At 42.7% G+C, this 15245-nt stretch overlaps 1 protein-coding gene across 3 annotated transcripts in view; it reads right to left on the bottom strand.

Moving 5' to 3' along the window:
- Positions 1-14697, bottom strand: part of robo3 (roundabout, axon guidance receptor, homolog 3 (Drosophila)) — a 233956-nt gene extending 219259 nt beyond the window's left edge. For 2 of the 3 annotated variants that reach the window (XM_038297823.1, XM_038297824.1), the window contains exon 1: positions 14213-14366. In XM_038297823.1, coding sequence (XP_038153751.1) covers positions 14213-14366 — 154 coding nt within the window. Of the gene's footprint in view, positions 1-14212 lie in introns of all 3 variants that reach the window. The other variant, XM_038297822.1, reaches the window with a different exon arrangement.
- Positions 14698-15245: the final 548 nt, after the last annotated feature.

Here is a 15245-nt window from a genome sequence, read left to right as displayed (position 1 = left end):
AACTGGAGATCATCAGCCTCCACTCAGTGGGAGCAACTGCCTCCTGGAAAACTCTTTCCAAAAGCCTTTCACCTATTTCTCACCTCAACCCTCCAGGTATTATATCCGATGGACTTCCACACAGCAGAGCATAAGTGGGATTAACAGGAGAGAAAAGACTCTTTCTGGTTTGATAATTGAGTAATAAAAGTCCGTACATCCTGATCCCACTAAATGAGGTACAGAGGAATCCATTATCTAAGGATGCAGGAAGGATGGAGCAACTAGGAACACAGACATCACCTAAACTGACACGGTGACAGCGGAATCAGATCATCTTCAGAAGCTGCATAGATCCACAGTTTAGCTGTATAATCTGTTATTATTCATCAGTTATTCATCTCACAGCTTTAACCTTTGTGGAAGAATAACAAGAAGAAAGTCATTGCTCAATGAAAGCAAAATAAATCCTGTTTGCCAGGAGTCAGCAAAGAAAAAAGGTTCTTTATTCAGACGAAACCTAAACTGATGTAATTCATTCTCCAGCAGAACATAATGTGAGGAGGAAACAGTGAAGAAAGGCAGCATCCCACTGGGAGGAGAAAGTTTTCCTTCTGCAGAGACAAGAAGATAAACACAGAGCTGCCGTCCTGGAGGAAAACTCCTTAGATGCAGCAGCGCACTGATAACATCCAACATTAGATCTACTGGATTCACCGCTGGACGGGTTTACCACCGACCTTTAGCTTTGGCAGCGATCTGCTGGGTTGGTCCAAAGTTTCAACTCTCAAATGCTGCAAAGGATGCAATATCGGCTTTATTTGGCCTTATATAGGGACTAAATACTACAGTGGTTTGCATAATTTTACAATAATCAAGTTTAATTTTTTCTTTTCTTGCATGTTAAAAGAACAATGTGTTATATCTGGGTTATCTATTTTACATGTATCTATATTTACCTAGAGACTGTGTGATTCTGCTGAGAAAGCAGGTTTCATCTTCAGACTTTTTCAGATCAAATATAAAAAAATTATTAAAGGCATAAAGTTATTTAATTAATTATTTGGCATTTTTTCTCCATGGTATTGAAAATGTTATTGAATATTTTCCTGTGCATTGATATCAGGTTTGTAATAATAGTTCACCATAACAATGCATCTTTAAAGGAATAGTACACCCAAAACATGATTAGCCTTCATTTTCTACTCACCCCCATGCTGAACAACACTCTGGAGTACTTTTTTGATATCTCAAATGCATCTGGAGATCTGGGAGGCTTCTTGCTGTCTGCTGACATTCAAATAATGGAGGTCTATGGCGCCCGAGGCAGAAAGGTCCATAAAAGTCCACAAAAAACGTGTCAATATTCCTCCATACTGCTCGTCCAATGTATTCCAAGTGTCCTGAGTGGGTAGCGTCCAGAATTTACTCGAAACGAAGTCATTTAGAATGTTTTTAGGGCATAAACAGTAGTGTATAGGATTTCCTGAAAGCGCGTTCACGAGTCTACAGAAACCGGCAGACCAAACCAGATGAAAGTGCGCATTCAGCTCGGCAAAGAACTCATGCTCTTCCTCGACACTGAAGTCCTCAGACATTTTTCTTTCGTTGTTTCTTTCTTTGCACAGGTAAACAGCACATTTCTTCTTCTACGCTTGCATTATCGGCAGAGCAGACGCTGAATGCGCACTTTCATCTGGTTTGGTCTGCCGGTTTCTGTAGACTCGTGAACGCGCAGGCGCGCGCTTTCAGGAAATCCTATACACTACTGTTTATGCTCTAAAAACATTCTAAATGACTTCGTTTCGAGTAAATTCTGGACGCTACCCACTCAGGACACTTGGAATACATTGGACGAGCAGTATGGAGGAATATTGACACGTTTTTTGTGGACTTTTATGGACCTTTCTGTCTCGGGCACCGTAGACCTCCATTATTTGAATGTCAGCAGACAGCAAGAAGCCTCCCAGATCTCCAGATGCATTTGAGATATCAAAAAAGTACTCCAGAGTGTTGTTCAGCATGGGGGTGAGTAGAAAATGAAGGCTAATCATGTTTTGGGTGTACTATTCCTTTAAATTCTGACCTGGTGATCAGGGTTATTTTTTTTAAATTCAGGATGAATGACGATATAAAGTAGAAGCCACATGTTACCCTCAGATCACTTTAGCTCACAGCCAATCTGTACTGACTCTGAATACCAAAGGCTGCTTCATTCTGTAAGATTTATGTTGTGTTGGTTTACCCCGATAAAATACAATAAAGTTTGAGGAAATTAAAGGGGTGTGAATACTTTGGCATTGGACTTTATAAAACCTTAGAGTCTTTTATGTTTCTCTAGCATTTTATTATGTCCTGTGGTCGGTTGATGCTCATCTCCAGCGATCACATGTAGAACCAGAGCTCATCAGCCTCCGACTGACCTGGAACCTTTCAGCTTAGAGCTGGTCAGGGATCTTAGATCTAGATGTAGCAGATCGCTGTTTATCAGGATGCAAACAGGAAGTGACTCCAAATGCTGGTGTTAACTGGGTAGTTTGTGCAAAACAAGGTGCAGGAAAAAAGAAAATGGCTGAGTCATTTTATAGAGTTAAAAATTGTTTCCTCAGAAAGGAAGAGAAACTTTTATTGTTCTGTTTATAAATAAAAATCATCCGGATTAAAAAAAAAAAGAATAACTCAGATAAATGTCATGAGAAGCTGAAAATTACTGATCTACCTGATTTATTTCTTTATAGTTGCTCCTTTGGAACATTTTCACTCCCTAACTGGTCTCTCCAGGTAGAGGTTGGAGCAGCCAGTTCACCTTTGACCTCTGCTGTGTATCCAGACAGCCCCGCCCCTCATTAAAGTTACAGGGGTCCCAATAAAACATGAAACATCCTGCTGATGTTTCTACCTGACTGCTGCCTCTATGAGAGCAGATGATAGGATGATCTGAACATGTGCAGCTCAGCTAACTTTAGGGCAAGGCGTCGTCTCGTCTCGCTCCAGTTAAAGAGGAAACTCAGATTAAACCACCTGCTTAAAGCTGGACCAGCTGTCCGAGTTGTTGTTCGAAGGCATGGAGATCCTTCATCTCTCAGATCTTCTTTGTTCTTTTCCATTCAGGGCTCAGCTTCATCCATATTTCTGCATATTATATCCAACCCTGCAGACTCTCAGCTCTGCCACAGCTTCAGGAAGGAATAACTGTTTTTAAACTTCATGAGTTTTATTTTCTTCTGTTAACATAAAAAGTATGCATGAATATTCAGCTTCTTCAGTTGCTTTTAAATTATTTGTCTGAATAATAACTAATGTTGCACTGATACCGATACCAGTATCGGCTAGAGCCCTGATCCAGCACTAAAATGGTGGTACCGGTATCGGAGAGTACCAACCAATAGGTCACCGATACCATTTAGAGAGCCAAAGGTTTCTTCAACTATTGTCACCCATTCCAGGTAGGTAATAAAAAGTTCTACTGGATTCACTTTGTTTTAGTCTTTTTCCTGCTTCATAAAGGTAGGCAGCTGCTTGACATGAAGCCATGATGGCGATTATTTTACATCCAAGTAGGATGCAGTTCTTCATTGATACACACACATCAATTTTAAACAGATGCTGCACAGCCAGAAAAAATGGCATCGGTGCAACACTAATAATAACCATAATAATGTCTGCCTGGGGGCACAGAGGAAAGCACTGCTGCCTTGCAGCAAGAATGTTCTGGGTTTGATTCCCGGGGTCTTTTTGCATGGAGTTTGCATGTTCTCCCTGAGCATGCGGGGGTTCTCTCCGGGTACTCTGACTTCCCCCCACAGTCCAAAAACATGACTGTTAGGTTAATTGGCTTCTCTAAATTCTCCTTAGGTGTGAATGGTTGTTTGTCCTGTTTGTCTCTGTGTTGCCCTGTGATGGACTGGAGACCTGTCTAAGATGGACCCTGCCTCTTGCTCACTGAGATAGAGACACCAGCAGCCTTCACCACCCCAGCAGAGATGAGGGTGATGGGAAATGGATGGATGTCTGCCTGGGATGGAATCAGGGATGCAGGACGGTTGTCCGCCTGCACTGACCTCCAGCATCTACTTCCTGTTTCAATGCTGATACCTTCAGGAACTGCTGACATCATCACAGATTAAAGCCGGTGTTCTGTCAGACCAGCATACCTATGGTCAATACGCAAGACGTCAGATTTGCATTTATCCCTTTAGTTAAGTACAAAAAATAAACTTTAAACTACCTCAACAGGCGTCTTTCCCTTAGTCATGTACAAAAAAATTAAGGTCAGATCGTCATACGCTTCAAAAAACACCAAAGAGTAAGTCATTAAATAGTTTTTTGTACATGACTAAAGGGATACATGCCCGTTGAGGTAATTTAAAGTCTATTTTTTGTACAAAACTAAAGGGATAAACAGGTATTGCTGGTCTGACGGGGTATGCTCATCTGACAGACATTTTCAGTAGAGTTTTTAAAAGACAAGCCTTTTTTTTATTCTTTTTTAATTTATTCGACAGGGACAGATGAATTAATTAGCTTTGCTGCAAATGCATCAAAATTAGCCAACAGTCTATTCTTCATCTGTTGTCCCTAAACAGACCTTACAATTGTCTACTTTGAAATTTTAACAATGAATCCGACAATAAATTTTTCCTCTTTTAGTTCAGATGGATGTTTTGATTTGCTAAATATCAGAAACGGATCATTTCTGTGATAACTTGTTGATGTCCTCAGTCTGACCTTTGAACTGTGTGCTTTGGGTGATTCCTTGTGTTCTACAAAATCTGATATGAATATAATTAATAATAATAATTAATCAGATTAATCGACTATTGAAATAATGGTCAGCTCATTTATCAATTCTATAGAGACTGAATCATTCCTTAAGCTGACAGAATGACTCACTTAGAGCAGGAATTATACCAGGATTGTAAAAAGAATGTATGAACATTTTGCATTTAAGGTTTAAAAAAACCTTTTTCTTGTCAATCTGCTCTTTCCAGAAATCCTCAGTCGAAAAGTTCCAGTGTCACCTGGTTTAATTTTATAAAGTATTCTTTAAGGAACCTTTGGCTTTCTGATTATCAATTGATAAATAATCGACAGCTTAATCGATTAGCTTCCTCTGTGGAACCTTCATGATGTCTACAGCTCCGCCCCCCGTTGTGTTTGCTCACCTCCAGGGATTTATAAAGTACAGACAACTACAGGTGTGGAAGTTTAAACCTTTTATAAAGTCAAGATGAATAATTAACAGATCACTAAACCTGTGATTCATCTGCTCTGATGGAGATAACGTCAGCTCAGACTAACACCAGCCTGTCCTACTGCTTCTATTTAGTCATTTATAATCGTCGGGGCTTTGGATGCGTTTAGAGCGTTTGAACTTCATCCCCGGTGGATCCATCAGTGTTATGGATAAACGAGCCGGACTATATAACCCACACTCTCATTCTATTTCTTCATTCAGGTGGATATGATGTAATTCTGAGACAAAAAATAAAAAAGTTGCCAAGAAAACCCACAACAGAATCCTAAACAGACGTATGAACATTTTAAAGCCACATCAACTCCTCAGATATGAAACTATTGTTAAATAAAAAGATAAAAGCTCAGCTAATCAAATGAACATTTAACCCTCCCAACATTTCTTCCCTCTTTCAGGTTCTTTGTCATCGCCTCCCTAATTGTTTCATGATTGATGGTCAGACTATGTTCATAAAGTCATTGAATTAAATTATTCCAGCATTATAAATCAATATAAGTGACCTTATAAGTCAAGCTCTTTCTAGGCTTCACTTTTTTTTATAATTTTTTACTAAATAAAACTGTAGTTTATTTTGTAATCCTCATTTTAAGTTCAAATAAAACATGCCAGCCCTTTTCTTTTTTTCTTTGCGCAGGCATGGAGAGCAAGGAACATCAGCTCCGTCCAAACAAACCATTTTTGAATTAAATCTTATGTTGATATAAATTGATAATAACTGATAGGAAAAGTGACAAACATCCTTCATATATGTTCCACTAACCATGTTGCACAGAACACGTCTGGACTCTCCAGTTTCCTTCCATTCAGTCTGGTTGAACTGGGATCAGAAAATGGACCAGCTGACTACAGACTGGCCGCCCTGTTAGGGTGAACCCCCCCGTTCTCCACCCGGTTGGTCTGGCCCGGCGCCACTGAAGCCTCCCTGATCATCAGACATTCTCTTTCTACCTCACTTAAAAGCAGGAGCCGCAGCTCCGACACAAAGGTCACGTTTAATGATGGCGGCATCACGCTGGCATCAGGAGCCGCTTCCACCGGAAGCGTGGGGCCCTGAGGGGAACCGTGTCGTCCTGCAGTCCTGCTGCCTCTGAATAAACATGCAGCTCTGCATTGTGCTCCTACATCTGAGCTCCATGTGATGTGGGCTCCAGAAGCAGAGAGCGGCGGGGTAACGGCTGTCCAGCCTCAGCGGCAGAGCCAGCAGAGGAAGGTATCAGCTCCGCTTCCTGCAGGTTGGCTCACACTATCAATAAAGATGCTTGTTCTCCTAAACTCTCCCCAGAAATCTATTATTAATATATCTGTAGCAGTCAGCTGTTCCAGCACAACACATAAACCCTGAGCTGCAGAGAGGAGCCGTGCAAACTGCTCCTCAGCCCTCAGTTTAACATTCAGCTGAAGGTAGTTTAACCCTGCAGCTGGAGCTCCTGCTGGGACCCGTGCTGCTCCTCTTCCTCTCTTTTTTTAATTCTGGTGGTTTCTCCCGGAGCGAACTGGCGCAATTATGTGTAACACTGATTTGCAATGAAAAACACTCTGCTGATACTTTGGTTTGAGACCAAATAAAGTGTCTGTAAGCTGCTTTTTGTGAATTTGCATATGGAAATAGCTTAAAAGGCTAGAAAATATACACCCAGCGAGATGCCAAGTTCCTGACAGTTTTAAAGAGAGAAGAGTGGAGGTGAATCTGCTTGACCTCCAGGAAAGGACAAATGGCCACATTAGTGGCTATGAGTTATTTTACATTCACTCACAGACGTATAATTAGGCAGCAGAGCAGCAGCGCCGCCTTCTCCAGCTGCCCAGGAGGCCCTGCTCATGGATGCAGATGTTAAACACAGGTTTGCTCCTCGCTGCTTCAACATCTACAGTAGCAGCCAATAAAAATGGCCCTTCCCAGTCAAAACAGCAGCGGAATGGGAGCAAAATCCCTTCCCACTTCCAGCCACTGGCCTTCTCCTGGGTGTGCATATTTATTTACTCTGACTCCGCCCCTTCACTGAATTACACGGTCTGTCCATCTCCTCTACCTGCTCAGTGCAGGAGGCCGGGACACGCTTGGACATGTCCCCAAAGGGCAAGACAGAGGAACAGCCATGTATTGGGAAAGTTGTCTTTAAAGGTTTTTACAGTGAATGACATTTTTAAACTTAACCCCTTAAACCCTGAGTGTCTTAGGAGCAAATTCCTCCTGAAATTACATATATGAATTAAATCAAGTTCAGCGCTCAATCTATAAATTGGAAATACATTTGTTTGTATTTGTATAACAGAAAGGCATTGAGGAATATTTTTCAGGTGGAACCGTTTTTTTTAAATGTCATCATGTCTGATTTATGTCTAATATTTAGCCTCGCCCAATTATTTCCCAAAATAAACACTGCAAAACACCATGAAAGCGCATTTGAATCTCTGGATGAACCCTCAGACTTTATAGATCCACATCTTGACTATAACTTAAGCTAATATGGACTGAATCAGTTGAAGCATGTTTGTTCCACAGAGGTTTTAGTGGACAGTGTGCGACGAGGAAATGGTTTTGGCACAATGCCAAAAGTGCAAAATGCATTTCTATGCATTTCTATAGATAGATAAACATCAGCTGGTGTCAGCTGAGTCCTGAACCGGGCCCACCGGGCTTAAAGGGCTATAAATGTTTTCTCTATTGAACGTCATTTTTCAGAATCTGTCCTGTAGCTCTGTGCTGCTGAAGGAGGACAAACTCTAAAAATACAACATTTACAAACACAAACAGGCCAGATATAAAGTATTTTGCTCCTGCTGGCAGAATTGTCCAACATGGATGGGTTTACACTGGAGGAGCTCCTATTCTGAAGTACATTGATTGAAACAGTGTCTGTTTGATGTGAAGGCGGCTCAGCGTGTCTGAGCGCTCAGAGGCCTCCTCTATTGCTGCATCAGATACACGTCTCTGCTGCAGACGCGCTTCATATGTATGTTAGTTCACTGAAGGTTCCAAACCATCGGGTCACACTGAGCGGTTTGATGCTGCTGTCAATGAGAAGCAGAGGAAATGCAGACGTGCACTCGTCTCTCCAGCTGACTAGAGTCTCTAAACACAGAGATTTGATTTATTTCCTTCATTCAAGGTCGTCTCATTTAAAGTTCTCTAACAGAATCCAGGTTTTATTAAAAAATGTTTGTTAGACATACATCTGGTCCAAACCAGAACACACATTTTTCCTATTTGGTCAAACTGGACTTTTAGCAGAAAAACTGTAAGTTTCCATTAAAGTCTTGTGTGACGGTCGTTGCTCCTGTCGGACAGAGATGATCTGGGGGGGATCCAGGTCCAGTCAGACCTGGATCAGATCAAGCCCACCTCTAAAAACAGGTCTTGGTTTTTTGCTCCAAAGTTTCCACCAGAACTAAAAGTCCAGATTAAAGGGAAACAAACTCTGGTCTGTTTAATGTGGAACAAAGGAAACAGGAATGAAAAACATCCTTTAGCCTTATTTCCACTACCCTTTAGAAACTGTGCTGAGATCGGTCTGAGCACGGTAACCAAGGCAACCATTGAGCGTAAATGGTGCTAACAACTGAACCGGAACGCGCCAGACACAACCGAACCACGCTAACATGGTTCTACTTCATCAGTAGGGCTCAGTGTGGTGCAGTTCTGGCTCGGTTCTCAGATAACAAAGAGCGCATGAGCAGACCGCGTCACCTTCTTACAGTAGGCAACTTTACATCAGAGATGACAAAAATCACATGTGGGGTTCCCCAAGGGTCCATCCTGGGTCCCCTCCTATTCAATATCTACATGCTCCCTCTGGCTCAGTTAATAAAACACAACAACATCAGCTACCATAACTATGCAGACGACACACAGCTTTACATCACCATGTCACCAGGTGACTATGAACCAATTCAAGCACTGAGGAAATGCTTAGAAGAAATCAATGCCTGGATGTGCCATAATGTTCTTCAACTGAATAAAAACAAAACTGAAGTAATAATCTTTGGACCAATAGAGGAGAGATCTAAAGTTAGCACACAGCTTCAGTCGCTTCAGCTAGTAACCACTGATCAGGCCCCAAATCTAGGTGTAGTGCTGGATTCAGACTTGAACCTCCAAAAGCATTTAAAGACAATTACAAGGTGGGCTTTCTATAACCTGAAGAATAACCTGCTGCCCATGTCCTCACTAAGACTAAGAAAGTAGAGCACATCACCCCGGTTCTAAAGTCCTTCCACTGGCTCCCTGTATCTCAGAGAATAGACTTTTAAATCCTTCTGTTAGTCTATAAATCTCTGAATGGCTTAGCACCTAAATACATCACAGACTTGCTATCAGTGTATCAACCCTCCAGACCACTCAGGTCTTCTGGCTCCAGCCTGCTCTGCAGACCTAGAACCAGAACTAAACATGGAGAAGCAGCATTTAGTTCCTATGCTCCGCTTATCTGGAGCAAACTTCCAGAAAACTGTAAAAGTGCGGAAAGCCTGAGTTCCTTTAAATCAAGACTAAAAACACTTTTGTTTAGGATTGCCTTCGACTGTTCCAGTTAAACAGTTCAACTGAAACATAAATAGTTCAACTTTTTATTTTCTTTAGTCCAACTGTTTTTAATATTGTTTTTTGTTTCTGCATTTTTCCTTTTATTTCATTTATTTTTTAATTTTTTCCTAGTTGCTTTGATTCTGTTTTGCAGTAGATAACCCGCTAGATCCCCTGTAGATATATTCATTTCAGCCTCTTTGGATAAACTGATAAGATAATGTTGCCACCAGAGGTGAAAGTAGACATTCTTTCTGATACTTTATTAACTATCAGAAAGAATGATACTTAATAAAGTATCATCCCTGCATGAATTTTCTTTTTGTTCAGATTGAGACGTATATAACCTACATATCTATACACAATAGCCTACATGATAATCATTTCATAGGGGTCTTATATAAGAAAAATACACAGACAACCTGCAAACGATGCAGAGCTTAATTTAATGGAAAATAAAATGTTAAAATATTGAAAGGGAAAACTACAGGAAAACAATTCCCTCTTATTTGAATAGATAGAAGCAGGAAGAAAGAGAGAAATAGTTAAAGATGATCTTTGTGCCTTTCAATAAGAGACTTTATTAAAACATAAACATTAGCAGCAGAACATTTAATCTGGATATAATTCAGGGATTCCTTTGGAAAAAATTCAAAGTTTTTTTAACCCCCTTATGTGCGCTGGAAGTAATTAAATCCATACAGGCAGATATTTTATCAGCTACATATGGTTCATTCAGCACCAAGGACAGAGTCTGCCATCGGGCTGCAGCGTGAGTGAACACATGGATCAAAGCGCGTAGCACGGCTGACATAGCAGTTTGCAACGCAGTTTGAGTTGATCACACATCAGACACGCACTGAATGAGCAAAACTATTGCATAGGAGAGGAATTCAATTCAATTTAAGCACAGTCTATTCAGGGGCGGATTTAGGAAATATGGGGCCCTAGGCAAAGACAGGCAGGGGCCCCTCTGAATGGAGAAGACAACACATAGAACAGACCCATTCTACAGATAGAGAAATGTTAATAGAATAGACATCCATTATCTGTTCTAGGTTGTGTCCCTCTCTTCTTGTCCCTTTTCTTCTTGTTTTCCTCTCTATGTTTTGTACTCAGCTGACTTTTCATGCTGTCTCTAAAGGAATGAAAGATTTTTTCCAAGCACTAAGCTCACTTAGCTGATTGCTCCTTCCTGTGTTTCCAAAAAGGCCAAAGTAAATAACCCAGTCCTTCTTTTCACTGTAGACAAGCCATGATCTGCTTATCTGTTCTCCATTTTTCATTTGGATGAAATAATAGCTGCATGAATCATGACAGCAGACAAGATAGAGGAGAGCAGGAGGCGGGGTTACCAATCTACTCGCTCTGGAGAGCAGAGTTCGCTGCTTTTAGATGTTGTCTCCAAAGTCTCCAGTAGCAGAAAAAAGTCTCTAGATTTGGCGCTAGGAGCTTTTTAGAAATCAAAGTGCTAGAGAGGTCTAAAGCGCTAAGTTAGTAACACTGCTCTTTGCATCGTTTGTTTTCAAACGTATTGTTGCTGTCTGCTTAAGTGTGTGTGGGGGGGGGGGGGTTAATGCTGTTAAAATGTAAACATGCTTGAATAGATGATGCCTATAAATTCAGCAGTAAATAACCTTATATAATTATGTTTAAATCAGAAATATCTTTAATTGTATGAAACATTTTGGTGGATTTCTTTAAGTTTGAAGCTTTTTCTTTCCTCTCACCCCAGAAAAGGAGCTTCAGTGCGTTTAGCGACGCTCAGATCGGATCAGCAAGCTGCTGTTCACCGGTTGGAGCAGAAACAACCTGCAGTAATAAAGAATAAAGCTGAAGAGACGAAGCGTCCAGAACCAGCAGGCCGCTGTAGAGTTTTGCTTCTGTGTTTCAGTCAATTATTTTCCAAACTGGTCATTGATTTTCTCATTGAGCCTCCCTCTGAGCTCCACTCTTCTGCTATCGAGCTCCTCGCTTGGATACCCACGGTTTGACCAAGCATGGGACCCCCCCACACACACACACTGATGAATCAGCACATAATAGACAAGCAGAAGCATCTCTATTATGTTCAACACTTCTGTTAAACACTTTGGTCTGATCCAAACAGAGCGACTGCATCGACTTTCATTGAGAGCAGAAATGAGAAAGCAGAGTTTCCCCATCAGTCTGTCTCCATGCGGTCAGTCCTTCTTTCACCTCACTGATTAGTTGAACTATTTCTCCTCATTTTGTCAGCCTGAACGCATCGATGCCATCAGTGGGAGATGACTCAGAGGAATATGAGCCCAGATCCGTCTGCCTCTGATAGATTTCCCTCATTAGATTCATAGTTCCTCATAGTTCACGTCTATATACACTATATTGCCAAAAGTATTTGCTCACCCATCCAAATTATTGGAATCAGGTGTTCCAATCACTTCCATGGCCACAGGTGTATAAATTCAAGCACCTAGGCATGCAGACTGTTTTTACAAACATTTGTGAAAGAATGGGTCGCTCTCAGGAGCTCAGTGAATTCCAGCGTGGAACTGTGATAGGATGCCACCTGTGCAACAAATCCAGTCGTGAAATTTCCTCGCTCCTAAATATTCCACAGTCAACTGTCAGCTGTATTATAAGAAAATGGAAGTGTTTGGGAACGACAGCAACTCAGCCACGAAGAGGTAGGCCACGTAAACTGACGGAGCGGGGTCAGCGGATGCTGACGCGCATAGTGCGAAGAGGTCGCCAACTTTCTGCAGAGTCAATCACTACAGACCTCCAAACTTCATGTGGCCTTCAGATTAGCTCAAGAACAGTGCGCAGAGAGCTTCATGGAATGGGTTTCCATGGTCGAGCAGCTGCATCCAAGCCATACATCACCAAGTGCAATGCAAAGCGTCGGATGCGGTGGTGTAAAGCACGCCGCCACTGGACTCTAGAGCAGTGGAGACGCGTTCTCTGGAGTGACGAATCGCGCTTCTCCATCTGGCAATCTGATGGACGGGTCTGGGTTTGGCGGTTGCCAGGAGAACGGTACTTGTCTGACTGCATTGTGCCAAGTGTAAAGTTTGGTGGAGGGGGGATTATGGTGTGAGGTTGTTTTTCAGGAGCTGGGCTTGGCCCCTTAGTTCCAGTGAAAGGAACTCTGAATGCTTCAGCATACCAAGACATTTTGGACAATTCCATGCTCCCAACTTTGTGGGAACAGTTTGGAGCTGGCCCCTTCCTCTTCCAACATGACTGTGCACCAGTGCACAAAGCAAGGTCCATAAAGACATGGATGACAGAGTCTGGTGTGGATGAACTTGACTGGCCTGCACAGAGTCCTGACCTCAACCCGATAGAACACCTTTGGGATGAATTAGAGCGGAGACTGAGAGCCAGGCCTTCTCGTCCAACATCAGTGTGCGACCTCACAAATGCGCTTCTGGAAGAATGGTCAAAAATTCCCATAAACACACTCCTAAACCTTGTGGACAGCCTTCCCAGAAGAGTTGAAGCTGTTCTAGCTGCAAAGGGTGGACCGACGTCATATTGAACCCTATGGATTAGGAACGGGATGTCACTTAAGCTCATATGTGAGTCAAGGCAGGTGAGCAAATACTTTTGGCAATATAGTGTATCTATAGAACCAGCCCCTCCATTTGCAATCCATCACACGTTTGGGCCAAAAAGAACAAAAACCAAAGAGCAGTGAGCGCTTTAAAGAGCAGCAATGGAAGGATAGGTGCTGCTTGACCCTCTTCAGATGGCCAAAGATCTGCCATCTGCACCCAAACTGGAGCACAGAGACAGGGATGCTGCTGGTTGGCTTAGACCAAACAAACAGCAGGAGGTCTGAAAAACCAGTACAATACTGGAAAAGGAAGAATGAAACCAGTATTAACACCCCATAACATGATGAGCAGAAATGACAGCGATCTGTGGGCTTTAAACCGCTTTCATTGGCATGCACCGACATGGAGTCAAAGCCAGTGCTCCCATTACAGACGGCATCAAGGTGATCTGATGGCTTAACTCAGCTGTTTGCTCTCACACACACACACACACACACACATGCTTATCTGAATGCATGTATGCAGTGAAACAGTCAGAGTAACACCCAGCCTGGGTGAACCTCATTAGACCTTCAGCCCATGCAGGATCAGAACCTATAAAGAAACAGAGCCTTGGTGTGATCAGCTCACCGTGGCGAGGATGAGGAGAGAGAAGTTCAGGAGAGTTCACAGCTTCATCTACCAGAGCAAACCACTTTTCACTCACAGCCATCTGATTCCCCTGCTAACAGAAACCTTCCACGGAAAGTTTCATCTCATTATCTGCATGGAAGGAGAACCCAGGATCATAGCTGCTAATCTGTGAGGACATCAGGACATCCCGCCCCTCATGTCCATCAGCTCCTAACTTCTCCTGTCAGCATGATCTGCTGCCTGAGTGGGTGAAGGCGTAAAGGAACCCTGATCACTCACCGTTGGAGCCCGTGAAGTTCCCCCAGTCCAGCAGCGAGCTGTTAAAGGACGGCAGAGACTCGTTGAAGAACAGATCGCTGCCGTTGGATGGGTTCCTGATGGTGTCGGTGAATAGATTCATCTGCAGCAGGGTCTTGATCAGGTAGCGCAGCATGGTGCCCCCCCAGAGGGACCTGCAGCCCCGCTGCTCTGGCTGCTTCCTCTCAGCTTGTCCTCCTGAAAGTCAGGCTTTCTTCAAGTGATGCTCTGCTCAGGCTTCCACACGTGGGAGAAAATAAATCAGAAAAGTGTAAAGTGAGTAGAAATAGAAGTAAAGTTGGTGGAAATCGGTTGTCAGCCTGCAGAGGGGGGGTGATGGGGGTCCTGCTGTGACTCCCCCTGAGCATCGGATCGGGCTGTCCTCCTTGTTTCTATTGTTCTGGGATTAAATAACTTCACATGCCGTCTGCCGTCACCCTGAACAACAGCCTCTTGCTGCTGTGGAAGAATCCAGCGAAGTGATGTTGACCCTTCAGATTGTTCTCCGCTCTCCAACCCCTCCCTCTAGCTCCTCCTCCCTCTCTCTCTCTCTCCCCTCTCCTCTCCTCCCTCTCTCTGATGGGGTCCCTGGAGGGGAGTATGGGGCTGAGGGGGTCCGGAGAGCAGGTGTTGTTGGCTATAAATGTTTAATTATTAGATTCATAATCATCCCAGGAGGCTGTGAATCAGGGTCGCTGAGGTAAAGGCTTACTGTCCCTGTCTTTAAAAAACAAAACATGCAGAGATGCTCCAAAAAAAGACACGGGATGAGCCAGACTCCTGCTGTGTGCTTTGAATTGATCCGTTTTAAAAAATACAAACGGATTCTGACAGCTTCTGGGTACAGATCTGAGTTGCATCCAATGCTTTTAACTGAGACACGTTTAAACAAATCTCCCAGGTTTAAGTTCACTTCACTGGCTGCGGGTTAACTTTAGCATTCATTTTAATATTCTCTTATTTTGTCTTTAAATGGCTTTTTCCTGTCATAAACTGGGACAGATGGACTCAGTAT

The sequence above is a fragment of the Cyprinodon tularosa genome, unplaced genomic scaffold, assembly GCF_016077235.1.
Source record: "Cyprinodon tularosa strain WSP-4 unplaced genomic scaffold, ASM1607723v1 ctg399, whole genome shotgun sequence".
Classification (NCBI taxonomy): domain Eukaryota; kingdom Metazoa; phylum Chordata; class Actinopteri; order Cyprinodontiformes; family Cyprinodontidae; genus Cyprinodon; species Cyprinodon tularosa.
Note: the sequence above shows the minus strand (reverse complement) of the source record. Positions and strands in the feature narration are given on the sequence as shown.